This window comes from Fusarium solani (assembly GCF_023522795.1).
Source record: "Fusarium solani strain SB1 chromosome Unknown bctg00000016, whole genome shotgun sequence".
Taxonomy (NCBI): domain Eukaryota; kingdom Fungi; phylum Ascomycota; class Sordariomycetes; order Hypocreales; family Nectriaceae; genus Fusarium; species Fusarium solani.
In genome coordinates, this window is record NW_027072142.1 from 1,003,768 (window position 1) to 1,029,838 (window position 26,071).

General features: G+C 50.4%; 6 protein-coding genes across 6 annotated transcripts; all 6 read left to right on the forward strand.

The window, feature by feature from the left end:
• Positions 1 to 1,332: 1,332 nt before the first annotated feature.
• MRS44_018664 (uncharacterized protein) lies at positions 1,333 to 2,175 on the forward strand (the record flags this gene model as incomplete). Its single annotated transcript, XM_065616134.1, has 1 exon — positions 1,333 to 2,175. One exon carries the CDS (start codon positions 1,333 to 1,335, stop codon positions 2,173 to 2,175), a length of 843 nt encoding a protein of 280 aa, XP_065472206.1.
• A 1,941-nt stretch (positions 2,176 to 4,116) lies between these two features.
• Positions 4,117 to 5,215, forward strand: MRS44_018665 (uncharacterized protein; the record flags this gene model as incomplete). The annotated part of the gene is made up of 3 exons (XM_065616135.1): positions 4,117 to 4,153; positions 4,257 to 4,932; positions 4,990 to 5,215. 3 exons carry the CDS (start codon positions 4,117 to 4,119, stop codon positions 5,213 to 5,215), a joined length of 939 nt encoding a protein of 312 aa, XP_065472207.1.
• Positions 5,216 to 5,494: 279 nt separating this feature from the next.
• MRS44_018666 (uncharacterized protein) lies at positions 5,495 to 7,148 on the forward strand (the record flags this gene model as incomplete). Its single annotated transcript, XM_065616136.1, has 3 exons — positions 5,495 to 6,261; positions 6,457 to 6,580; positions 6,672 to 7,148. 3 exons carry the CDS (start codon positions 5,495 to 5,497, stop codon positions 7,146 to 7,148), a joined length of 1,368 nt encoding a protein of 455 aa, XP_065472208.1.
• Positions 7,149 to 8,365: 1,217 nt separating this feature from the next.
• Positions 8,366 to 9,742, forward strand: MRS44_018667 (uncharacterized protein; the record flags this gene model as incomplete). The annotated part of the gene is made up of 2 exons (XM_065616137.1): positions 8,366 to 8,621; positions 8,733 to 9,742. The coding sequence occupies 2 exons, from the start codon at positions 8,366 to 8,368 to the stop codon at positions 9,740 to 9,742; spliced, it is 1,266 nt and encodes a 421-aa protein (XP_065472209.1).
• Positions 9,743 to 10,627: 885 nt separating this feature from the next.
• Positions 10,628 to 18,545, forward strand: MRS44_018668 (uncharacterized protein; the record flags this gene model as incomplete). The annotated part of the gene is made up of 8 exons (XM_065616138.1): positions 10,628 to 10,854; positions 10,912 to 11,208; positions 11,262 to 11,373; positions 11,469 to 11,784; positions 11,848 to 11,882; positions 11,931 to 14,878; positions 15,442 to 17,432; positions 17,566 to 18,545. The coding sequence occupies 8 exons, from the start codon at positions 10,628 to 10,630 to the stop codon at positions 18,543 to 18,545; spliced, it is 6,906 nt and encodes a 2,301-aa protein (XP_065472210.1).
• A 1,297-nt stretch (positions 18,546 to 19,842) lies between these two features.
• On the forward strand, positions 19,843 to 24,537 carry MRS44_018669 (uncharacterized protein; the record flags this gene model as incomplete). The annotated part of the gene is made up of 3 exons (XM_065616139.1): positions 19,843 to 23,232; positions 23,585 to 23,746; positions 23,899 to 24,537. 3 exons carry the CDS (start codon positions 19,843 to 19,845, stop codon positions 24,535 to 24,537), a joined length of 4,191 nt encoding a protein of 1,396 aa, XP_065472211.1.
• Positions 24,538 to 26,071: the final 1,534 nt, after the last annotated feature.

A 26,071-nucleotide genomic window follows, 5' to 3' on the forward strand; every position in this document is an offset into this window, starting at 1 on the left:
TGAGGCTCGTCTTGTAGTTCGTCTTGTGGTTCGTCTTGTCGCTTGTCTTGTGGTTTGCCTTGGGGCTCATGATTGTGTTGGCAAAATCGAGCTTCAGTTCGATGTTTAAGAAGCCAATTTCCACTCTATTCTTCCTTGGCTACTATTGAAAATTGGCAGCCAGTGCGAAATCGATTACATGCGTAGGTAACTGTAAGCCGGCCAGACCTTTCTGTAGTTGATCTTCTGGTTATAAATTTATAGCCTCCGATTGCTGCCCAGATGTTGAGATCTAGAATAAGATCTTCTTGTGACGAATACCACTGTTGAGGGGGAAGAGAGTTCATTTTATTAATAGTAGTAAGTAAGGATAGATATGATGAGGTGTTAGGCGGTGAAGCAGAAGGGGGAGACAGATAAAGCAGCAAGGTAGAGGGTTAGGGTTATGCTGACTAATAGAGAACCCGTGAGTGTACGGACCCGTGCATCTATTGGGACCCCGACTTGATAGACGCGTTAAGCACATACGAAGCACTCTTCGCGTCCAAGTCACATATGTTCGCATCTCTACTGCCTGATTCTTTTTATTGGCCACCATGGAACTAGAACCTTTTGTATACCTTAAGACCTATAGAGTCTTGGTGTGCCTGAAATGCCGCTCCGGTTGTGTATCAGACGAGGTACCCACTCATCTGCGTAGCAAGCATAAGGATATGGCACCAGCTACGCGACGCCAAGTAGCAGAGACTGTCAATGAAATCCCTGGGATCATCAAGAACCAAATACAATTAGCTGCCGAATTCCAATTTCCACCTCCTACAACACCCCCAATTCCGGAACTTGCCCCGCCGCAGCCAGATGGGCGAGGATGTCGAAAATGTCCTTTTGTGATCCGACAGGACCAGAAAATACAGGAACACTGCGGCACTTGTCAAAACTGGATCAATCCTCAAGGCCGCGGAAGACCAAAATCGGAAGACACTCTGTCACAGCTCCAGAAGCCTACCAAGTATTCAAGTCGGGAACGGGCCCCATTCCCGCTTCTGCACCAATCACCTAACCCTAACCATCCTTGTCAGCTACCGCCTCGGGAATGGGGCCCATTCCCAAAATCCATCTCATTTCCCAAATTATTAGGGATCATTTGGGAATGGGGCCCGTTTTCCCTAGTGAGACTAATGCAGCCAATCACCATTCTGTTTAAGTCCAGAGTAGGCATAGGATGTTGAAATGAGCATGTTATCTTGTATTTTTGAAGAAGAAAGATTGGTGTTAACCACCGGAAACTATTGACAAGAAGACATCCACTTCCTCGCCACCAATGGATCGGAATAGCCATTGATCCGTTAAACAATGGATCTCAACACAGACGGCTCCCTGTCATCAGAAGGAGCAGCTCGCTACGGCTTCACCATCCACCAAGTCAATCTTCCCATCTTTGACAGGTCGGGTCGCCTCGGGCCGGCTGAGGTCTTCGATGCCGAGGCCGCAGGAGCGTTAGAGGGCCTGAGGGCCGCTCTCAACCTCCGAGAATCAGAAACACAAGGCATCATAATCTGCCTAGACAACCTCGCTGCCGCCACATGCTTGCGGGGCACACCGTCCGACTCCTCCCAAGAAGTCTTCCTCGAGTTCCAGGCCTTGGCAGCATCGCACGGTGCTACAAAGGTGCGCTGGGTGCCAGGCCACACCAACATTCCCGGCAACAAGCAAGCCGATAAACTGGCAAAAGCAGCATCCTCAATGCCCGAGCCCGAAGGCGCTCGGCCAACGCTAGCATACCTACGAAGGATCGCAAGACAGAAACCGAAGGAAGCATTCGAAACGTGGTGGTCTACCGCCTCCCCTGAGCAGTACAAGAGACTCAATCTCAAGGCGACCCTAGCGTGCCCGCCGGAGCTCTCGCTCTCGCGCGCAGTCCTGCACCATCTACTCGCAGCGAGGTCCCTTCATGGGGATTTTGCCGCATACCACGAGAGGTTCAACCATAGCGAAGCACAAGTCGTCTGCTCGTGCACCCGACTGGAAACACCGGATCATATCTTCTACTGCAGAAAGGTACCGCAGCGCCGTCGGATGAGGCTGGCACCCTCGCCGAACGCAGCAGTCAATCTGGCAATAGGAAAAGACTTCACCAAGTTTGTCAAGCTGTCCAAAGCAAGCGCCTGCTTTGGAAAGATCTGCCCTCGTTACTAGACGTGACCGACCTGAGACGCACTCACTCTCTTCTCTCTTTTATCCTCTATTCTTTTCTTTTGTTACCTCTTCTTTCTACCTGGGCTCGGCTAGATGGGGGATGCCGCAACGCCCTCCATCTGACCGTGACCACGCACGCCCATGGCCCCAACATAACCGTCCTGGTCACAGGCTTGTCTTGCGGCTACTGTTTCCAAGCCGCGCCTGGTCATCCCGCTGACGGGTAACAGGCTCGATACGATGCGCCGTTTGTGCCGATGATATGCTGTATAGTGTGGTCTGTTGTCGGTTTTCGCAGAAAAGTCATAGATAGATCCCCCTAGCTCAGCACGTCCTGTGCCCCAGTAGGGGACTTTTCGGGCCCATTGGCCCCCGGACGAAAAATATCCATACATACATACTGCGATACCTAATCAACCTTGTCAAAGCAACCAATTCAATATCGTGATGATATTGAGTTAGTTGACTAGTAAGAATAGGCTCCGTTGAGTTGAGTTGAGTTGGTTGACATCAACCTGGTTGACGACCTCTTGATTGACGTTGCGTTGATCGCCACCCTGACACGAAGAGACTCGATGCAAACCAGAATGGATGACTTACTATCCAACCATATTTCGCGGCCAAATCTGACGATACTAACACCAAAGAGCCTCAATTTGGCAGACCAAGCTCTAGCTGCTGAGGATAGGAACCCTTGGAGAAACTGGCCTTCGAGCAGGTCTGTCACATAGAGTCAAGCGAGGCGAGACCAAACTAGTAGTGAGGGACCTGGGGCTTCTGGGAGACGCGGAGCAGAAATGCTTAGAACTAGAAATAGCCTAGCGTACTTGGCCCTATGAGTTTAGTCCTCCCGGGCGGATTAAATTTCATTCATTCGTTCATCCTCACGTCATATTGGCTTGCCAGTTCATCAATTCAATTCAAGTTACGGGCCAGAGGCGCCGTAATTCAATTCTCATGAAAATTGGCTTGAACTTGAATTGACCGCAGCGCTGGGTGCATCACACCACCGGCACGAGAACACAGAGGTACGACATTGCCGGGACTTTGAGTTCCTGTCGCAGGGTAGGCATGATCTTCACGGCCTCATGAAACAATTGCGTTAGTAATCTAGCCGTATGCTTTAAGTAACTCTGCGGGATGGAATACCCCGCACAAGAGACAACCTCAGACAACAATCAATCAACACACTGCTGCTGCTCATTATCGTTTACCTGACCCTTGATCTTTTTAGCACACTCAGTGCGACAGTTCCCTACCGTTACATAATGGTTCGTTGATGTCGGACACTCCTCTCCTGCCCATATACCTTTTTTGCCCAACACGTACAGTAGACCTAACTGAGTGATGGTCTGGATCCGATATTAACAAAGGATTTTTTAGCCTTACAATCGAGGACATCACGGCAGATAGCCTCGCGGATCGATTCAGATGACTAACGACAAGGATTTCGACGGCCTCCTTAGTTGCCACTCGACAAAAACTGTCGTAGAGACCCGGTCCGCATTCCGTACCAACTTCACTCGCTCAGCGAGCTTGTTGTCAATGTGGGACTTGGTAAACAAACTATTTGCAGACCACATCGAGACAGCACCCAACTTCCACCAAACTCTAAAACCCTGTCATCGCCCGCAGCCATCACCAGCCCCGCACATCGCAGCGACCGTTTACTGACCAGCAGAAACCTCTCATCTCTCATCTCTCATTCTCTCCTTCATTTTCCTCTATCATTTATCCTCCTCGTCTCCATTTCATCTCCAGGGTCTTCCCATTGGCTAACCAAATTCTACCTTTACAATCTTAATTGGGGGATAACGACATGCGATAAGATTGTTCTCAGTAGCCTCCGAAGCCGATCCTCTCATACAGCGATACAGCTCGCAAGCTCATTCATATAATTATTCCCTCAGATCTCAACATTCTCACACATAAGCCCACACCATGGATAACTACCAGAAGTTAGAGAAGATTGGCCAAGGTACGTCTGACCCCCAGCACTAGGGCCCTGGCCACGATATATGCAGCCATCTTATTTTCCAAATATATCCCCGTTTAATTGCCGGACTAATGAAATCTACCAGGTACCTGCGGTGCTATCTACAAGGCTCGCGACCTTGCCAATGAAGGACGAATTGTCGCGTTGAAGAAAATCCGTCTCGAAGCCGAGGGCGAGGGTATACCGAGCACTTCCATCCGGGAGATTTCTCTCCTCAAGGAACTGCAACACCCCAACATATTGCGTCTTCTGAACATTGTTCACGCCGATTGCCACAAGCTTTACCTCGTTTTCGAATTCCTTGATATCGACCTGAAAAGGTACATGGAGGCTTTACCGGTCAGTGATGGTGGACGAGGCAAGGTGCTTCCCGAGGGTTCATCGGCACACCTCATGCAACTAGGCATGAACGACATGGTGGTGAGAAAGTTCATGTACCAGCTCTGTGCTGGCGTTAAATACTGCCACTCCCACCGTATCTTGCACCGAGATCTGAAGCCCGCTAATCTCCTCATCGACAAGGAAGGAAATCTCAAGTTAGCCGATTTTGGACTGGCACGAGCATTTGGTGTGCCTCTGCGCCCATACACTCATGATGTCGTGACGCTCTGGTACCGAGCACCTGAACTTTTACTGGGTGGAAAACAATACTCGACGGGTGTTGATATGTGGTCTGTCGGTTGTATCTTTGCAGAGATGTGCGCTCGAAAGCCGCTGTTTCCTGGTGACTCTGAGATTGATGAGATTTTTAAAATCTTCCGGTGAGTTTATGGACTTCGCGTATGCTGTGGGTGAGAAGTCTGACCTTGATGCTCTAGCTCACTGGGTACTCCAACGGAAGACGTTTGGCCTGGCGTTACCTCGTACCGGGATTTCAAGTCCTCGTTTCCTAAGTGGCAGCGTAACTACGACCAGGCTCTCTGCAATAACCTCAACAAAGCAGGCCTCGAACTTCTCGATATGACGCTGATCTACGATCCGGCTAGACGCATTTCGGCTAAACGTGCCTGCAACCACCGTTACTTTGAGGGCTTCCTTGCATAGTCAGGCCACCTGAAAAATCACTACAAGTAGGGGAACTGTCACATATTACGGTACCACTAGGTTCGTGCGACTGGATATGAAACGCGGACCATACTTCGGGGTTGTGAATCTGGTTCCACATGCTTCATATCAGCCTTATCTCCTTGAGTGCGTTAAGGCTACAACCGGTTACTCGACCCACATGACCTTAGTCATGACGTAGGTACGGGAGGGGGACGGCATAGTGCTCCATTAATTATTTCCACCTAAAATACCATACAAATCTTTTTGAAGATACTCATGAGCTCCCAATCAATCCCTAGTCAGGCACTGAGTGCCTCTGATCCAAGTATTATAATTACAGAAGAGAATAGCCGCCGCGAGCAGCCAGCCGATTTCACCTGCCGACCTGTATTCAACCCGGTCCCTAGCTGCGGCACCAATTTCCTCCCGGTGATGGTGCCCGATCGCGACCTCGAGGTCAAAGAGCTGCCCCAGCAGCCTCTTAACCTCTTCCATCACTTTGTGCCTTATTTCCTAGTCGCAAAATGGGTTAAATATACGAATGAATGGGTTGATCATTTGCTTCGCAGTCGCAGCTGGAAGCCACGGGCTCGAATTCGCAGTTGGAAGCCAACCACCGTGCCAGAGGTATATCTATGGCTTGCGCTTCTAATTCATATAGGAATTCATAAAGAAATCACAATCCGAGACCATTGGAAGACTTCCCGGCTGGGGCACCAAGGTTCTGACCATTCAATCCTCAAAGTCATGACTTTTGACCGCTTTCAACTGCTTCATCGGCACCTTCGGCTCTTCAACCCCTTCAGCCTCGCCAAAGAGGCTGCCAAAGCTGGCCTTGCGAAGGTCTTCACCGCCGTTGACGAGTGGTCTCGGCACCTACAATACGCGTCAACTGAATTCCTTAAGCCGGGCATGAATATCGCTGTGGACGAGTGTATGATCCGCTATACAGGAAGGTCATACCAGACAACACGAGTCCCAAATAAGCCTATCCCCGTGGGCTTCAAGATCTGGGCCACGGCGCAAAAAGGCCTCTTCTTGCGGTGGCTTTGGCACGAGCCGAAGAAGAGATACGGTCCAGTTAGCCTCGTAACGCGGCTTCGATCTCAGAGAAGAAGGCGACTTTACACACACCTCAACCCGACACAAAGCGTGGTTATTGCCCTTATTAATAAGCTGCCAAAAGCCATATAACACGTCTTCATTGATAACCTCTTCTCGTCCGCTAACCTCTTTAGAAGCCTCCGTCAATATGGCCACGGGGCCACAGGCACGGCCCGCCGCAACTGTGGTATCTACGCACCCTTCGCGAAGCTTAAAGAGGATGATTCTGCTGGCCGGAGGCTCCTTCAGTTCAATGAGGTCAGAAGCGCTCCAACAGTTGATAATAAGGTAGCAAGCCAAGTCAAATTTACCTATAGAAACCCTACTAATTTGACTTACTCTTCCCTAGGTCAACCAAATCGCGTGGAAGGATAATGCCCTCGTGCTCTTCTTATCCACTGTGTTCAGAGGCGACGAGCTTGTCATACGGAAGAGGAAGAGGCCAAATACAGATCAAGCCCGCGCACGGCCAATACAGCGTTTTTTTGGTGACGAAGCCGTCAAGACCTTTGCGATCCCTTCTATCGCCGCTACCTATAACAACGAGATGAATCATGTGGACCGTGGCGACCAACTGAGGGCATCACGAGGCTATAGTCACTCAATTCGTCGCGGCCCTTGGCAGGCTATAGCTTGGACTTTCCTTCTTGACACAGCCCTCATCAACAGCTATCTTCTTCAGCTTCATGGGCAGCCAAAGTGGAAGAAAATACGGTCTCAAAGTGACTGGCGAGGCCGCCTTATAGATGACCTTATTGCGGCTTATTGGACTGGTCATTCCAGGAAGCGATTTCGAGCTGGCGACGAAAATACGCCTATCTCCTGAGTGCGTGTAGACCTCCGCAAAGTAACTCGCCCCAGTGTTAGTCCTTTAACAATTAGCGTCGATTTTGGGTGGTCAAGGGTAGCTTATCGCTAAGATCTTATCATGAGTATACTTTATTCTTGACCAAAAGATAGGCTAGAGGAAGGTACTGCGGTTATCAAGCCCTCCGATTGGCCTAATACCCCTGCAATAACCACAGTGGAGGTCTACACGCACTCAGGAGATGGAGCTGCATGAACGCGTCAAAAGAGGGAAAAATAGCCCTTGCCTTGCTTGTCAAGGCCTCCGCTGCGGTCAAATTAGGTCACGAAGCAAGAGGAAGCCGTTAACCGGCATCAACACTAATACGAGGAAAAAGGGGCCAAAAAAAACAAGGTACGGCTGCCGGCAGTGTGATGTTGCCCTTTGTAACCAGCAGGATTGTTGGGACTTCTATCACCATATAAAATAGGAGGCAATTGAAGTACCTCTAATTTACGGCATTGTAATTGGATCAGACCCCTGCTCGTGACCTGGTTGTAGCCTTAACGCACTCAAGGAGATTCGTGATCAGGTGGGGGGCTTCTGGGGTGGGGTTACCTCAGCGAGCTAAGACCATTTCTAAGAGGAGTCTAGCTATATTAGGATTAGCGCGACATGTCACGTTACTTTTACGACTCTTCGAGCAAATACGATTACGTAGTAGGCATAGTCCGGTTCCGCAGACACACAAATGGTCTGAGCTTGCTGAGGTAAGGGTGGGGGGCTTAGTCGAGGACCGCATGTGACTTGCCGATTAGGCATAGTCCGGCTCCGCAGACCCACAAATGGTCTGGGCTTGCTGAGGTAACATCAAACTCGTTCCCCTACAGACAGTCACGTGCCGGCAAAACGTCGGCGAATGAAATAACCCAGGCAACGCGACAAATGGAAAAGTAAACTACTCATTTTCTGAACGTCATTTCAGATACACGTCACTGATTGAACCGACCGTTCCACCCTCAACACAACACCCTACCATCCCGATCGCCCCGAAAAGGTTGCTGAGTAACTGGCGACTCGTCGAACCTCGCCGAGAGCCGAAAAATCCTGCTCTCTCTCGTTCACTGACAGCTGGTACGGTGACTTCGGCTCACATCATGCGGTTGGGGGCATGCCAATTTACTCCCGAGATCCCAGCCAACTTTCGCTCTCATATCTCAATATGGCATCCGGGCTATATCCGGGGCGAAGACACAATGTTCTCGCTACCGCGACTGGACGCCGTGGATGCACAGGACGAAACTGATGACGACTTCGATGCCGCCTACGGGCCAGCCGAAGGGACAAGGCACGGGGTTCACTTTGAAACCGTCTTATTGGCCTGCCAGATTATCACGGGCAATACCTTTGACACTGCTTACCTGAGTTACGATCGCAATGGCTATGACAGAGTTCGCATGTCCCAGGATGGTATCCTGATGCGCAGCCATTACTGGCTTCATGTCCCTCAAGGTACACCCGCTTGCGATCAATCAGTGGATGATCGATCTCATCCATGTGCTGCCGGATCATACTAACAGTCTAATTAACCAGGTGACGGGAGCGACACTACATCATATGCAGTGACTCCCAATTTCCGAGAATGGCGCTTCCCAGCATCTCTTCCTCGAAGCTGGCAATCTCTGGCACCAACTAGACTTGACCCTCAATCTAGCTGCATCATCTCCGGGTCTCGGATGATTGATATTGCCCATCTCATTCCTCGAGCCCAAGAGCAATGGTATACCGACAACGCCATGTTTGACTACACGACTGGGTCAAGATCTGTCGGAAATAGTGAGGAGAATACCTGTCGGCTCCGCCCAGATTTGCATAGGGTCTTTGATAGCCGGGCCTTTGCTTTAGTACCCAAGCGAGATGGCAATGGGCAGCGACATCTGGTGGTGCATTTCTTCTCCACCGTCAAGGACGTTTGGGATACAGCACTTGACATCCACAACCGGAGGGCCCATAGCCTAGAGACCGTGGCAGTAGAGTTTCTATTCGCCAGATTTGCTCTTACAGTTTTTGCCTGCATCAAGGACTTTATCCTCAGAGGAAAGGAGCTGAAGATTGCGATTACGCAGCGTGCCAGAGACACCAGTGGGTGTCCAGCCTGGATTACCAGTGTGGTCAAGATGGATCGCATGCAGCGAAAGGAGTTATACGGAGGAGGAGGATCACGAGATTCAAGCCCAACCAAGCGGTCCAGGAATACAGAGTCCCAGGCTGGAGAGAGCGACGAAAGGATATCCAAACGATCCATTGACGACGAGCTGGAAGATGCAGACTCGGAGGAAAGCAGGGGCAGGTCCCGCGTAAGGTCGTGGGTTCTAGCGAATGCAGCTGAACTGGAACGCTATGAGGAGAGGAAACCGAAGCGGCGGCGTATGAACGACGGTACATCGCCACCGCCTTTGACCACTTCTCTCACTTCGGGAACACCGTCAAAACTTGAGACTGACGAACCACAGAGTGCCGGATCTGACATTTCCGGAGAATATGATTACACAAAGGACCATGCTGGCCGTTCCCCTGCCAAAGGAACAAATGGATCTACTGTTATATTGGAAGATAGCAAAGTAGAGTCTTAATAGCCTTCGAATTGAACAACTAATACCCAGGGGATTAGGTGATGTACGCAACCCCTCTCTTCATCAGAGAGGGTTGTCAAAACCTGTAACTCCGTCGCTCCTGTAACCACTGTCAACCCATATAAAATTAGCTGCTTGACAAAAATAACCCTGCAAAATATTTATTTTAAAAGTGGGCCTAAAGCTTATTCTTTTTTGATCGCTTATTTTTGTCCGACAGCTAATTTTCTCTAGGTTGACAGTGGTTACAGGAGTGACGGAGTTACAGGTTTTGACGCCCCCTCTGATGAAGAGAGGGGTTGCGTACATCACTTACCTAACCCCCTGGGTACATGCGATTTATCATACACGCTTTTTTATCACGTCGTCAAGGTTGCATGCTTGGGTACTGCGGGAATAGCTTTCCACGTACGATGGTCAAAAACTGATTATGCGACACTAGCCGTATGCTTTAAGTAACTCTGCGGGATGGAGTACCCCGCACCAGAGACAACCTCAGACAACAATCAAGACACTGCTCATTATCGTTTACCTGACCCTTGATCCTTTTAGCATGCTCAGTGCGACACTTGGATTTTATGTTGCCAACACTACGCTTTCGCCTGCATCGAACGGAAAGCATCGGTTGATGCTGAAGGAATCAGTAGGATTGGTGGTGACGTTGATCCTCGTCATGTTGTGGTCAAACCCCGCGCGGGGTGATCGGAATTCCAAGGCGATGACGCCATTTACTCAACTTCTACTAGTTCTCCCGGGCGTAATAAAACCTACTACTACTACTCAACTTCTGTATGAAATTGTTGTCCGTTGAGTTTTACTCAACTTCTGTACGAAATCATCGTCCGTTGACTTCAGAAGCATATTGTATTGTTTTTGTACGGCCGCATGGACTACAATCCAGCCAGCACGCAGGCCGGCGAGGGTTCCAACCCCGTTGATCATACGGGACTCTGCCTGCTGTCTCTCGACGGCGGCGGAGTCCGAGGCTTGTCGTCGCTTTACCTCTTGAAAGCCATCATGCAGCGCCTCAACTCCATGCGTGGCAACGCTGGGCTTCCCGCTGTAAAGCCTTGTGAGGTTTTCGATCTCATTGGAGGAACCAGCACCGGCGGGTAAGGGAGAATACATGCACGTCTTGCGGTTCTACAGGTGCGGCTAACACTTCAAAGGCTGATTGCTATCATGCTTGGACGTTTGGAGATGGACGTGGACGAATGCATCTCGACCTACAATGAACTCATAACAGCTGTATTCAGCAAAAAGTTACACTGGACACCAGTCAGCTTGTCGGGACGAGTACAACCGCAGTTCGACTCCAAAAAGTTGAAAGCCGCGGTCGGAGGCGTGCTTACTGAGTGTGGTATCTCGCCAGATTGTCGCTTCAATGACGGAGTAGATCGCGGCTGCAAAGTGCAAGTACAACCCCGACGATTTCTTCATGTTAAAGTTGACCTGGACGCAGTTTTGTATGTGCTGCTGCGAAGGAACTGTACGGCATTACACGCCTGCGGAGTTACAGCCTCCCTGAAAAGCTCGACATACCTGCTACCATCTGCGAAGCTGCTCTCGCAACATCGGCCGCCACCGGATTCTTCGACCTGTTTCTATCGGGGCCCGCCATTTCGTCGACGGTGCGTTAGGGGCAAACAATCCGGTCGACGAAGTTGAAGGCGAGGCGATGAATATATGGTGTTCCAAAACAGATGATCTGAAATCCTTGGTCAAGTGCTTTATCTCAATCGGGACGGGTAATCCGGGAAAGAAGGCGATCGAAGATGCCGCCCATAAGTTCTTGGGTCAGACGCTAGTGCAGATCGCAACTGAGACGGAGGAGACGGCCAAGAAGTTCATAGAGAGATGGAAACAACATTACGACCTGAAGCGCTACTTCCGTTTTAATGTTGAACAAGGCCTCCAGAACGTCGGCTTAGCGGAACACACAGAACGTGGCACCATTGAGGCGGCGACATATATGTATCTCGACGACCAGGTGCAGAGCTTTCGAGTGCGGGACTGCGTTGAGAATCTGAGGTCGAAGCAAAGTGTGTATATGGAAGATTTTTCTTGAGCGGCGACATGTTCTGTGGCTAATGGCGGCGATATAGGCAAGGCCAGGACTAGCCTAGAAGCCGTGGTTCGGGTAAGAGTGCGAGGACGATGACCAAAGTTTGGAGCTTATGTAGTCTAGGAATTCAACATCGAAGTCATCTTGAGTCAGGCAGGTCCGCCTAAAGTCAAGAGCCAACTCGAACCTGTACCGAAGCTATTGCAAGATTGCCTCAGATCGCTGGCCTTTCCGTTAATGCAGAATCGCTCCCATGACATTGACCGCGCCGTCACAGGGACATGCAACTGGCTGCTTCGACACGCGAAATACAGGAGCTGGGCCAGTTGCGATCGCGCTCTGCTCTGGGTCAAAGGAAAGCCGGGCTCTGGAAAGTCGACGTTGTTGCGACACTTTCTGGACAATGTCATGACCATACCCAGCATGGAAGAGAGAGCCTTGATTCTCTCGTTCTTTTTTCATGGTCGTGGTACTGAACTCCAAAGAACGCCCCTCGGGCTCCTCCGGTCGCTCATTTACCAGCTCCTCAGCCAGGTCCCTGACGCAGTGCCGGACCTCGTGGCCACATTCCAACAACGGTGCGAAACCATTGGTAAGCCAGGCGAAAAGTGGCAGTGGCATCAGCGAGAGCTGCAACGATTCTTCGAGTCCTCGCTTTTGAAGGTTCTGAAGACTCGCCCACTCATGTTATTCATCGACGCGTTAGACGAATGTGGCAAAGAGAACGCGGTGAAGCTAGTCGAGGAGTTCAAGTCCTTGCTCCGAAGTCTCCCGTTCAGCAGCTTGAAACAGTTTCGCATCTGCTTTACCTGTCGTCACTACCCGATTCTGGACCTGGATGGCGAGTTCGAAGTATGCTTAGAGAAAGAGAACCGAAATGACATATCGACTTTCGTGCAAGACAAACTCTCTTCGTTCCGTGTAAAAAGGTCATCCACGGTTCCAGAATTGATTACGAAACGCGCCGAGGGCGTTTTCCTGTGGGCATGGCTCGTGGTGAACCAAGTTCTGGACCTTGACCGAGAGGGTGTCGGAGTAAAGGAGATTGAGGCTAAAATCCGGGTTGTCCCTCGAGAGCTCGACGCTTTATACAGCCAACTTATCCGAAACATGACCTCAGGCTCTCTGAAACTCATCCAATGGATCTGTTTTGCTACGCGGCCCTTGTCACTAGAGGAATTGCGATGGGCTATGCTTGTCGAGGCCGATTGCTCGCACCGATCGTTATACGAATGCCAGAGCGCAGGAGATTACACATCCGACGATGACGAGATGAATAGGCGAATTCAGACGCTCAGCTGCGGTCTTGCCGAGGTCACGTCGGACACGAAAGTTGTCCAGTTCATCCACCAGTCCGTCAAGGACTTTTTCGTCGAGAAGGGCCTATCGACTCTGAGTTGGTCCTACAAGTGGGTTGTACAATTCATCTACCAGTCGGTCAAGGCCATTTTCGTCAAGGACCCAACTGCTCTAGACGACAGCCCGGGCACATTCATGACAGCACGTCTGATCGGGCTTTCTACCGTGTTTTTGTACTTGGACTACTTCACGAGAGGCCCTCAAAGCTTCTTGCCGGGTCGTGCTTTCCCGTTGCCTATTGTCCTCGCAGTCATCTCAGCTTTCTGGCTGCACGGTTGGTCGGTCGGGAACGCCATAACAGATTTTGTAGTCGGAATCGCACAGTATCGGCTGTCTAGGACCTGCATACGCTATTTGGCGATGGAGGAGATCGGTCGGCTAGCAAGTCATGGGCGTGACGACATGATATCCGAGTTTCCTTTTCTCCATTACGTCACGACCTCGTGGGTGGCGCACACGAAGCAAAGTGATGCCAGAAGTGTCCTTCAAGAGGATCTTCTGGAACACCTCGCCTGGCCAGCAAACACTCTTGTGGAACGATGGGCGCATGTTTACCAGATATTGGGGCAATATTCTCCTGACTGTCCGCCAGAAGGGACCAGTCTGGTACACGTTTTGGCAAGGTACGGAGTGACAGGGGCGTTGTGGGCTATTTTGAAAAGGGTGGGCCAAATTGGCGTTAATATTGACGCCAAAGATTCTCATGGCCAGACGCCGCTATCATTGGCTGCTGAAGACGGGCACGAGGCCATCGTCAAGCTACTGTGCGCCACCGAAGGCGTCGATGTGGACTCAAAGGATAACTATGACCGGACGCCGCTATCGAGGGCCGCCGCACGCGGGCACGAGACCATCGTCAAGCTGCTGCTTGGGACAGAGAAGCTTAATGTGGACTCAAAGGATAAGAAGGGTCAGACGCCACTACAGATGGCCGCCATATACGGGCAGGAGGCTGTTGTTAAGCTGCTGCTCGTCACCAAAGGCGTTAATGTGGACTCGAAGAATCAGTATGGTTGGACGCCGCTATACCAGGCCGCTAATAACGGGCACCGGGCCATTATCAAGCTACTACTCGCCACCGAAGGCGTCAATGTGGACTCGAAGGATGAGTATGGTCAGACGCCGCTACAAAGGGCCGCCGGAAACGGGCACGAGGCTGTTTTCAAGCTGCTGCTCGGGACGGAGAAGGTTAATATAGACTCGAGGGATCAGTATGGTCAGACGCCGCTGCTGATGGCCGCCACAGCTGGGCACGAGGCTATTGTCAAGCTGCTGCTTGTGACAGAGAAGGTTAATGTGGATTCAACGGATCAGTTTGGTCAGACGCCGCTGCAGATGGCCGCTGCAAATGGGCACGAGGCTATTGTGAAGCTACTACTCGCCACCGGAGGCGTCGATGTGGACTCAAAGGATGAGTATGGTCAGACGCCGCTGCAGATGGCCGCTGCAAATGGGCACGAGGCTATTGTCAAGCTACTACTCGCCACCGGAGGCGTCGATGTGAATTGGAAGGATCAGGATGGTTGGACGCCGCTATACTGGACCGCTGCAAATGAGCACGAGGCTATTGTCAAGCTGCTGATCGCCACCGAAGGCGTCGATGTGGACTCAAAGGATCAGTATGGTCAGACGTGGGAATACCGACATCGAGCAAGTGCTACTCCACTACGCAGGGAAGAGAGGCATAGCAGTTCGCGAAAACGACAAATTAGGTATGAAAGGCCGATATCTAATGACGGGACATCCAGATGGTGCGATGTTTGCCATTTGAGAATTCCGGAAGATGTGGTCTTCTACCACTGCGAAGTTTGTAACGGTGGGGATTTTGACATTTGTTCGGAGTGTTATAAGATTGGAGGGCGTTGTTTGGGGGGCGATCACGGATTGGCTCAGAAAAGAGACGAGTGAAGTTAGCCTGACTCCTAGTAGACACACACACAAGTCTATTACTGATGAGTGGTGTAAGTGCGGTGTGGGATCAACGATGGGTTTAGGGTGTCGGGTTTCGCTTGTGTTCGGGAGGACTCAGCCAATAAGATCGCGTCTTCGACGAACAGCACCCTACTGTACGATGACTATATCAACTCCAGTAGAGTTGATTTTTGTGCCCCACTTTAGGGGGTAGAGTTGATTTTTTGTCTACCAATCAGAGCTTTGGTATGTAGTATATAAGGATCGCGACGCGGCTAACGCGTACAGAGGTTTGTGACCTAGATGGTGGTCTCACGTCGAGCATAGTAGTCCATAATATAACGCAGTGAAACATCATATTCAGCGTTATGGAGCCGTTCGTCTACCTCGAAAGATACCAAGGCCCGATATGCAAAGACTATCACTTCGCTTGCGTATCGAATGAAGTGCCCGCACATTTGCAGACAAGGCACCGACACATGACCCCAGCAGAGCGGCAAGAAGTGGCAGGAAATATTGCGAGGATCCCCGGAATCATCAGAGATCAATCTGGACTAGATGAATTCCGGTTTCCGCCACCTACGATAAACGAAATACCGTTCCTTGTTCCGCCGAAGTCAGACGGACTCAAGTGTCGAAAATGTCCATATATCGCCAAGCAGATACAAAAGATCCAGGCCCATTGTCGCACTTGCCAAAATTGGCAGAACCCTAAAGGCCGAGGAAGGCCAAAGACAACAGGCAATCAGTTGGCCCCCGAGCTTCCGTGGAGAGAAAATGTTCCCTGTCAACGGTTTTTCCCGTCTAGAACAGCCAGCGGGTGGTTTGAGGTAGGTCGCAAGGTGGCGGCTTGCAAGTATACGGGAAAGCCGACTGGAACAACTGGCAATCAGTTGACGCAATCTGCGAGTGTGACTCCGGAGACACGAACGCATCTTCAAGAGGTGCTAGAACGAGAACAAAAGTATCTGGATGCGGAAAAGCAACCATGCGTATACAGCAAGGCCCTAGGCGACGATTCATTTGCAGCTACCAGTTTGTGGTTAGAGCGCACACGGTGGCCAATTGCTTACAAGAACGTTCGGCGGGATATCCTACAAGCATTGACCCGGCTTCCTGCTCTCTCCCTAGATACAGATTTCATCCTCGGTCAAGGACCGCGAGAGGGGGATTCTGATATTATCAGCCTGAGGCGGGACGAGCAGAGAATCTCATGTGTGCTAGGAGCTGTCGACTTGATGCTCGATCGGTGCGAGCTCACCGTACAGCATACCAGTCGCTTGCTTCGTTGTTGGCTTGTCAGCTCCAAACCCGGGAACTATCAACCAAAACCATTTGCCCTGATGGCTGAAGAAAATACCCGAAAGAAATATCGATCCTTATGGAAACGGTTCATCGCATTTATTCTTCGAGCATACTTGATGCCGGCCACTGTAAGAGAACAAGAATTGAAAGTCCACCTCTTCCCGGAACTGCTTCGACAACTGGGTCGTTTATGGGAACACAAGGCATGGGATTTTATTGACGCCACTCGAGGGAAATGGCCCAAGATGAATGAGACTAGCACTGAGAAGGGCCTTCTTCATGCTCTTATCATCAAAGAGGATGAGCCTGCTTCAGCAAGCTACGAAGAGAGGACCCGGTGTGATTCCCATTCGAGCATGTCTGATGTCGATTCTGAGAGTGGTACCGAGGATAGTGACAATGAGTATGAGGAATTTCGAGATGAGGAAAGTGAAGAATTCGGAGAGTGGATAGCTGACCGAGCAAATGAAGACAGTCCGGCCACGTCCCAGCGCTGCGCGGACGAGGATTACCAGGGCGGTAATGAGGCTGCTGGAGCGGCTCTGAAAGAATTCCTCGAGCTTCTCTTCCAGCTCAGCCTTACTCTCAGTACAGAGACATTCTTGGATGGCCAGCCAGGATCTACACTTCTCATCTACTTCAGTGGTATTCTGGGCTTCTCTGCCAATTGTCGACAGTTCCGCCTGGCTCGACAGTACTGTCCGTACTTATCTGGTCTTATATACGTCCAGCGTCTCGTCTTTCTGGAGTATGCCCTGCCGCTTTTCTCTTACCCCGCAATCGGAATGCAGCAGAGACCGCGCACCCAGCAGCTTGAATGCTTGAACAAAGTCCGTCAGGAGTATATGGTAGCCGGTTCGCCATCCCCTCTCGCAGAGCTACATAGTCTTCGGAACTTTGGCCATAGGGTTGCGAAAACTGAACCACCGACCTTTTTCCTCCACTGGAGCGACGATGGCAACAGAGTTTCATTCGGAGACGACTTCAGCATATCCATGCAGGACTTCCGTGGGCTTGCTAATCACTTCATCACTCGCGCGGAGGAGTTATGTAATGACCTAATCAGGGTGGTCATCAATTCAATCAATTCAATTCAATCGCACATCTGGTGGACAAAAGATCAACAAGTGAGCCGTGCGAGCGTGCAAGTGCCATACACTGGACCGTGACATCCATGCTACAGTTCAATCGATGTCTCAGATTGAATTGATGACCACCCTGGACCTAATGGTCGGATTTGAACCTAACTTCGACCTTGGCAAAATCAAGGATGATATGACAAACACACAGCCAGGATACTCTTTTGTCCTGCATCCAGAAAATGGCTTTGGTAATATGTACAAGGATCTTCTTGTGCGGGCGTGCACATCCCGTACTGGACGGCTGTCGAGAAACGGCCAGTGGAGGTGGAACGCTATTACATCGTATCTCAAGTCAACGACTACACTGGACGAAATGATCGGGGGTGGGTTTCTGACCGCCTGTGGTCAAGCATCACGGTTACTTGAGCTATTAAGTCTGGCGGCCGAAAACAGTCCTTCAGCAATCCGTGGGATTTTCATCTGGAACGCATCCGTCGCTTACGCCGTTCGGCATCACAAGGCCAAGCGGTCAACAAACCAAGAATTCTATGTGGTTCGGTTCTTACCTTTTCGACTAGCAATCGTTACTCTCAAGTACCTTATTTGTATACGCCGACTTGCGAATCTACTTCGACGGGAGCAACTAGGACAACCTGACCCAAATCAACAATTGCCATCAAGACACCTACTCTTCCAATCCCACGGCAAGGCATGGGCGCCGACTCGTCTTACTACAATACTCAAAGCCGCTTCCAAGCAGGTATGGAATCGAGAGGTCAACGCTCGAGTGTACCGGCAACTCGCTATTGGGATTACCGAAAAACATGTTCAAGAGGTCCATTCGCCATTCAACCGCTATGATGATCGCAGTGCCGACGCGGATCTGAATGTTGTCTTTGCCTGGCAAAGCGCGCATCGTCCTATGCAACGCGCAGTCACTTACGGACTCGATGGCGCATACCCGCACCAACTTCAGCCATCGCTCCTCCGTGCATACGAATGGGCATCAACTCGATGGCACGAATTTCTCCACCAAGCCAGCAAGACTTTACCAGCGGCGGAGGGGAATCACCGCCGGTGACTATACGGCATACAAAATTGGAAAGTGCCAAAGCCGTTACGCCTGTATACCGAAACGATAAGTCGCTGGGAGATGGCACTACGAAGAAGAGAAAGCGGACAAGTGTTGATGAAAAAAGCTGTTCTAGTGAATCGGCATTTGATCCGTCGCTTGTTGCTCTAACTCATCCAACAATCCGTATTGACGGCCTTGCCACTATCTTACCAGAGTATCGTATTCTGATATGCCTGATTTGCAAGACAGCAATTCGGCCAGGGGAAGCCATTGAGAGCCATTTTCGCCGCACTCATCGTTTAAAGGGGAGAGGTTGAAAGCAGTCAAAGTTTTGCATTCCGGGTGGCTACTTCAAGATCCATTGACTATGGCTCCGATGGACAACAAGAGTCGTGTCATTCCTGAATTGGAAGTCCAGCATGGTTACAGTTGTAAGGCTTGCATCTACTTGACGATCAGTAGGGACAATGTTCTCAAGCACTGCTCTCAACGTCATCCCGAGCTGGCAAACTCAGGCGGGCGAAATTATGAGGAAGTGTCCCTGCAGACATGGATGAAGGGCAAATTTGTACAGTACTGGACCGTATTGGATAGCTAGTAGCTACCCCCTCCAGGGGGGAATCAGCACTTAGGTTTTCAACACCACAACCAAGATTCCTTATCTTACATAGTTTTTTCTAGAAGCCTAGTCGCTAAAAAACATGGAAATGAAAATTTTTTTTTTAATTAGATCTATTTTCCTGTTGTAGCTGCTTGTTAAACCTCAATAGACAATGCCGTCATCGCTCGACCGTGACGATTTCCTCTTTTGGATTAGTACGATTTTGAGAGAGCGTGACGATTCCTTAATGTGGTTAGCACCGATAAGCTACCCCACCACTAGGTTCGTGCGTCTGGATATGAAACGCCGCCGGTACTTAGGGGTCATGCACCCGGCTTCGCGTTCGACTTATTGCATCAGGGACTCCGTTTCTAACGACATAGACTTAGACAAATATGCCCGAACACACGACTGATTGATCTCTTTTACTCTTTAGAAATTCTCATCGATTGACTAGCGTCATCACTGATCCCCGCGGAACCTATTGTCCAACATTAGCCGACAAGAATTACCCAAGTATACCTCATTCAATTTATACGAAACGGCATCCATACAAACACAGAAGGGAGAAAGGTGTCCTTAAGAAACCTACGATTAAACTCCTATGAGCCCCTATTATAATCCTTAGGGTCTTCTGTCTGTTATTGAGCCATCACTCTTTTTAAACTCCACAATATCAACTACTTTGGTAAAAGTCCGAACATGTCACTCGTCGGGGAAGCAACAGTGCGATTCAAATTTGTTTGTGCTCAAGAACAAGACCCCGCTGTGCGACGTCGGCGTCGTCTAGATGCGAAACGAGCCCGTGACTACCGGCTGCGTCGAAAAGCAAAACAAGGCATCGACACCACGGACCCTCGGAGCGAACCATCATGCCAAGCAGTTGAACCAGGGACAGAGCCCGAGCAGGCGGGATCCAATAGTGCGCCAGTCGATTCTGAGGAGTTTGAACAGGAATTTATTCCTGCTGATGATATATCCATTACCTCCAGGCAGGGAGGTGCGGATTCTGATGGGAATAGCATTGAGCAGGATCCCTATGGCGATGAAGAACCCGTCGGCCTTCACTTTCACTGTGCTAGAGATCATGAAGCTCAGACGGAGCCCCAAATTCCAGAGTTCTATACTGAACAGGAAGCAGATCTTCCCGATGGCGATATCTGGTCAGACGTAGAATATGCTACCGAGAAGTTTATTCAGCAGTTTCTAGTCGGAATTCATGGTTGTGGCACTGAGAAACATCGAGAAGACCTAGCAACGCATATCGAAGCTGAGGGAGCTCATAACCATCATGGGCTGGATCAACTATTTTCAAGTAACGTGCCTCACACACTTGACAAACCGTACGTGCTATCCTCTCAAGCTCATCATGCGACACCGAGTATGGGTCCTTCTCAATGGCAAGAACTATTCTCTGGTCATACACCTAGACGGTTCGAAGACAAGCCTAAGCAGGCCTGTCTCCACACCGAACATTCACGACAGACTCCTCCGGTCGTTTCATTCGACATCGATAGCATCTTGGGTTTCGTGACTTCTCCTGCAACAGCAGTCCACGGGATTCGGTTTTATTCCGCTCCTCAGTATGGGCAGAATATTTCCACAGACGTTCACCTGACCTTAGATCGCGTGGATCCAGATCCGGAGCGGCCCCGGCTGGTTCCGTCACGACTGAAAGACGTGCCGCATCTCATCTTCGCGAGGGCCGAAGGCGCTGATTTCATCACATTTCACCTATTCTTTCCACATTTGCCATGCTCCCGCGACTTCAATCGGTTAACTGACGAGCAGCTCTCGCGGTGGTTTGATGATATCTTCTATCCCGCTGTCCGTCAGGTCTACGATGTGGATAGACTCCAGCACTTGCCGGCAAGTTACCGTCATGCATTAGCTACCTGCCGTGCTCCTCAGGTAGAGGGTCGTCTACTTGAGACCCTTAATTATCAGGCCCAACTACGGATGTCCTATTTCCTGCCACGGGAAGGTTTGCAGCAACTGTGGGACCATGTTCTCACAGCGCTACGCCGACCTGGATTGCAGGACTTTCGCGATCCAGAGCTATTCATGGAGGCAAAGGGCACCAAGCTTCTATTCAAATACCCGGATGCGCCATCTGATCTGCTTGCGGTCATGGAGAACTTTGACTGTAAGCTACACCATGTTCTAGACTTCTCCCACATATGCAGTGACCGGTTGTACATCGATGTGGGCAAAGAGACCTGCCCACTGCACGACAGCGTTCCATCGCCTGAAGCTCAGACATACCTCTGGCGGCGTTGTTGCATCCGTCATCACCTCGATCACCTCTATGATGGGAACATTCCCAAGACCGGCCAAAACTTCTACTACGAGTCAATGCTTCGAGATGCTGGCGGCATGACTACACTGACACCTCCGAGCCCTCGACTCCGCCGCGGAGGTATCCTCTATGGTCAGATGTACAGTCTCACCAAGGAGATCATAGACGCCGCTCGCACGTTTCCATTTCAAAATCCAGATCTACGGCACTTGGCATTAGACCCTCAACTTCGCAATGGTATGCAAAGCATTTGCGGCAAGCCAGCATCCGGCAAGAACATCACAGATCGAGCATATCTGGCCAGCAAGCGCCGTTGTCACTATGGCCTAACGGATTCTAAGCAACGATCCTTCGGTGTCCGTGAGGAATATCGTATTTCGTGGACCTTGTTTCAAAGCGCCCTGACGGTCCTACGCTCTTTAACCCCCGAAACCCGCTCCATCAAGCTACCGGGGCCTCCACCTCATTTATGGGCAGTTCGCAGTTCTGTTTTTGTTGATTTTGTCTGGCACAATATTAACAAGTTTACGACCGGGTTTGAGCTGGTCCGGGCCCAGTGTTCCCCGGGTCTGACGACATGGGAGCAGACCAAGATAATGGACATGTTTCTCCGATGTCTCCAAGTCGCAGTTGGAGGACATGATTACTCCCGAGAAGGGGCATTATGGTGGAGTAGACGAGAGCTGCCCCAACCAGTGGGCTTGCCACAAGTGCGTTACGGCCTTGGCTTTAGCCAAACACTAGAGCAGTATGGCTACTGCTGGATTGAGCCTCGCATCAACTGGGCTCTGTTGAAGTTTCTTCCAGATACCACTGATTCAGTCTTATTTGGGAATCGCACTCTTCATCAACGATATCTCAAATATGGTGGCCATGTCAGGCATTTCTTTGACCTCAGTCGCCGCGCTGATTTGGGCCTCGAGTGGCTCCGGCGGTATCCCAGGGAAGATGTTATAACCGATCAGATTGTGTCATGGCTCTGTCACATTTGTCTACAGCAAATGAGGGCTGACGTCCTTCATTCCATTCAAGGTGACCTCCGCCCGAAGGTTCGCACTACGATCCTAGACGATCATGTCGACTTTTGCCGCAAAGGTCTTTCCGCTGCCCTGGTCAATGGTATGACGGCAGTATCTGGCAATCATGCGAGTGTCAAGAGCCCTCAGGAAGTTGCCCAAACATTATTCGGTTTTAATGATGGTCGGCTACGAGGCCATTGGGAAAATAAACCGTTTCGGAGGCTTCATCAGTGGATATGTGCTGCATTGCAACATATTCCAACGGACAATAGGCTACCACAAGCATTCACACGTCGACTTCAATGCTACCTATTTGCATATCACTGGGTATTGCCATATCCTACGCCGGGAGGACTAGCACCGAGGACCAAAGATGGCAAGCGCCGGTGGTTTTCGATAGATATCCAGGGTGAAACGGCACTCGCAATAGAGAAAGCTTCTCCGGAAAGTTGGTGTTGGGCGAGAACCCGCTGGCGGCCGGGACACCCTGCACCCCTCCCCCAGTACCTCGGTTGGAGCCAGGATCAATGGCAGTCTTGGGTTGATCGACACATCGGCCAAACTTTGTCATACGAAGTATGGGAGCTCGGCTACGATCAGGAGAATCTTACTTTCAACGTATCAGATAAATCAAGCGGTTTGCGGCGGAATCCCCTGCGGGGCACTCGTGACTCTGCTGTTCAAAATTCAGGGAAGAGTCACGATATCAACTCCTCGATCTTAAATTCATCGGATGTTGAGAGCGAGGCGCCCATATTGGCGAGGTCACAACCGGTAATCCCAAGCCACCTGCAACCCGAACTAGAATTTCAAATGTGCCAACAGGTGGAACGGTATATATCAAGTTTCCGAAAGCAGATTGCGTATGGATGTGCGGAAGCTTTTGAGTCACAAAAATTATCCATGCCTCAGTCGATAAGGGAGGATACAATAAGCTGCCACGCACTGCCATCGGCTGTACAACCGCGACTTACCCCGAGGCCACTACTACTTAAACCAGTGGCCCCCCTTATTTCGGAATCACAACTCAACCCCCCAAGTCTCCCCCGACCAACTATGCAAATACATCATATGACCTGCGCCAACCGACAGCCACATTGCGGCACAGAAAATAGACATCGATCAGTTTCTAAACGAGGTCGGCCCGCAAAGTACGCAAGTCGAGAAGAGAAGGCGGTGGCTGATGTTGTCCGAAGACGAGCCCGAAGACGAGCCCAGCGGCAAATGGCCCCTGATCGACGTGCCGAGGAATTTCCCCGATTCTACCAAGTCACTTGGGCTGAATGAGGTATAGATTGTAGGGACTCCATAGTTAGCAAACAACCAATATCTGTTAGAAAGGTAAGGAGGTAGATGAGTATAAGTACTGTAATTGAGAGCTGTCAATTTTACTAGCAAGAGCCAAATTTTCTCACTTCTAATGCCGTACTAGTAGTAAAGTGTAATCATGGTAGGCCTCGAAGATATTCCACATCTGAAGCCAAGGCTGCGGCGGATGTAAAGCGGAGACGGGCGAGACGGCAGAACGCGGCCCCCGTGCAACGCGATACGGTACACGCCGACTCTCACAGCCTAGTTTTCCCTCTGCTTCCTCTACCGTCAAGAGGAGGCGCCGGATGGGTGAACGTATTCAGCGACTCCTATAACTCGGCCAATCCCACCGATACACCGGAGCCAGACAAGACCGACATCTCTCAGTTCCTACCCCCAGTTGATCCTCAACCATTACAAGACATAGAAGGGGATGTTATGACCGAAGTTGGGACTCTCGCAGAGGCTATAGATGCGGTATCTAGCCCGAGACACGAGAGCCCGGGCGTAGGCCAGGCCGTTACTTTCGATACGACCTCGGAGATCTCACCACAAATGGAGAACAGCGAACCGGATCCAGTTGGGCACCTCGCACAAGAGCTGGCAGAACAACTTGTGAAATTCCAAGGATGCTGCAACGACTGCCATAGAGCAGCACGGTGTAGCCACATGGAAGATCCCAACGAACATATTAGTCTTGCCGTGTATCTCGAGTTCACACCCGAATTAGGCCCCGACGTTCTTAGCAATGAGACCATCGCACACTAGAAAGATGACCTAGCCGGAAGAATGAGCCCCGAAACTAGAAGATAAGTCTTTTGTGGTATTGACTCGAGACCCGAGATACCTCACATTTGCTTAGGTGAAGATGAGAGGGTTTCGAACGATGCTAGGGTTACCTTCGACGTGAATAGCGTCTTAGCCTTCCCGAGTAACCTTGCTGTCGCTAAGCGGGGTATTCACTGGTCTCCTACTCGGATGACCGTATCTGATCTTCAGTCTGATCTTCACTTCCGACCAATCCCAGTCACATATCTCGATGCGAATGGAAAGCAACATCAAGCCCACCGGCCCGTGCACCAGATTCCTCACTATACCTTCGGCCGCATTGTTGGGTTTGAAGACATGTCCTTATACCTTCTGTTCCCGAACCCGTATAGAGAAGAGTAGACGTGTAGTAAGCTCAAGGATGAAGACTTTCGGCTGTGGATGGATGGCATTCTCCTCCCTGCGATATACTAATGCTATAGTACGGCCTATGTCTAGCATTATCTATCGAGCTATGACCATAGTCGTTATAATTCTACCGCTCGTGGGGTAGAGACGCTTTCTCAACATGTGCATCCGGTGGCACGGGAGCAACAATTGGCATATTTTCTGCCACCGGAGGCGCCTGGCGAATGTTTGGGCTAAGATCCTTGCTACTATTTAGGAACCAGGATTCCAGCAGTTCCAGGATATTACCGTTCTTCTCTAAGCAAAGAACTTAAAGGTTCTCATAAAGGATATTACCTGGGAGAAAATAGTATCGCGATTTTAAAGGTATTAAGCTAGCGCTATTAATGAGAGCTATACTATAATAGACATCTCCTTTGATGTTGGGAAAGAAAATTGCCCTCAGCAGGTATCTTAAGTTGTACCTTGGAGTTAACTGGCAGCTAGAGTTATTAATGGCCTAGCAGAGAAACGAGCGGAAACGCTGCTTTACCGGCGATGTTGCTTGGAATCGTATGCCTTCTGGGTCAGGAATGCATTTACTGACGACCCGATGTAAGTCAGCTAAATGGACTTCGCCGCTACGAGGGTCTCGGATTTAAGCGTACTATGGAGATGTATGGCTATGCTTGGTTCCTCGATAAGATCGCCTGGAATACGCTTACTTTCCGCTAACCCCATGCGGCCTACATGATGTTTAATAACCCATCCATGCAGACCGTTTACCGCGCTCGATATCACCAAGTTCGAGATGTACGGATCGACTTAATTCGAAAGCCAAGACTAGGAACCCGGAACTCAGATTGCCATTGCCCTCGGTGGTCGGGCCTCAGTGGCCCAACCCTTCGCAAGATATCTCCTCTTCGCTCGCCTGCGAGAAGTAGAATAGGGCCACCTTGATCAATAGCAGTTTGTGATATCTTTCCTAGTATGACCACGATGGTAGCGGTAAGTATCATATATCGTCATGCCACAGAGGATTCAGATTTGATGCTAATTTATTTCTACTCGCAGATTTCGGTAAGTATTGCATTTCAGGGCTTTTTATATCCTACCCCTGGCGGTCATCATAGGTCTTTTCACTCTA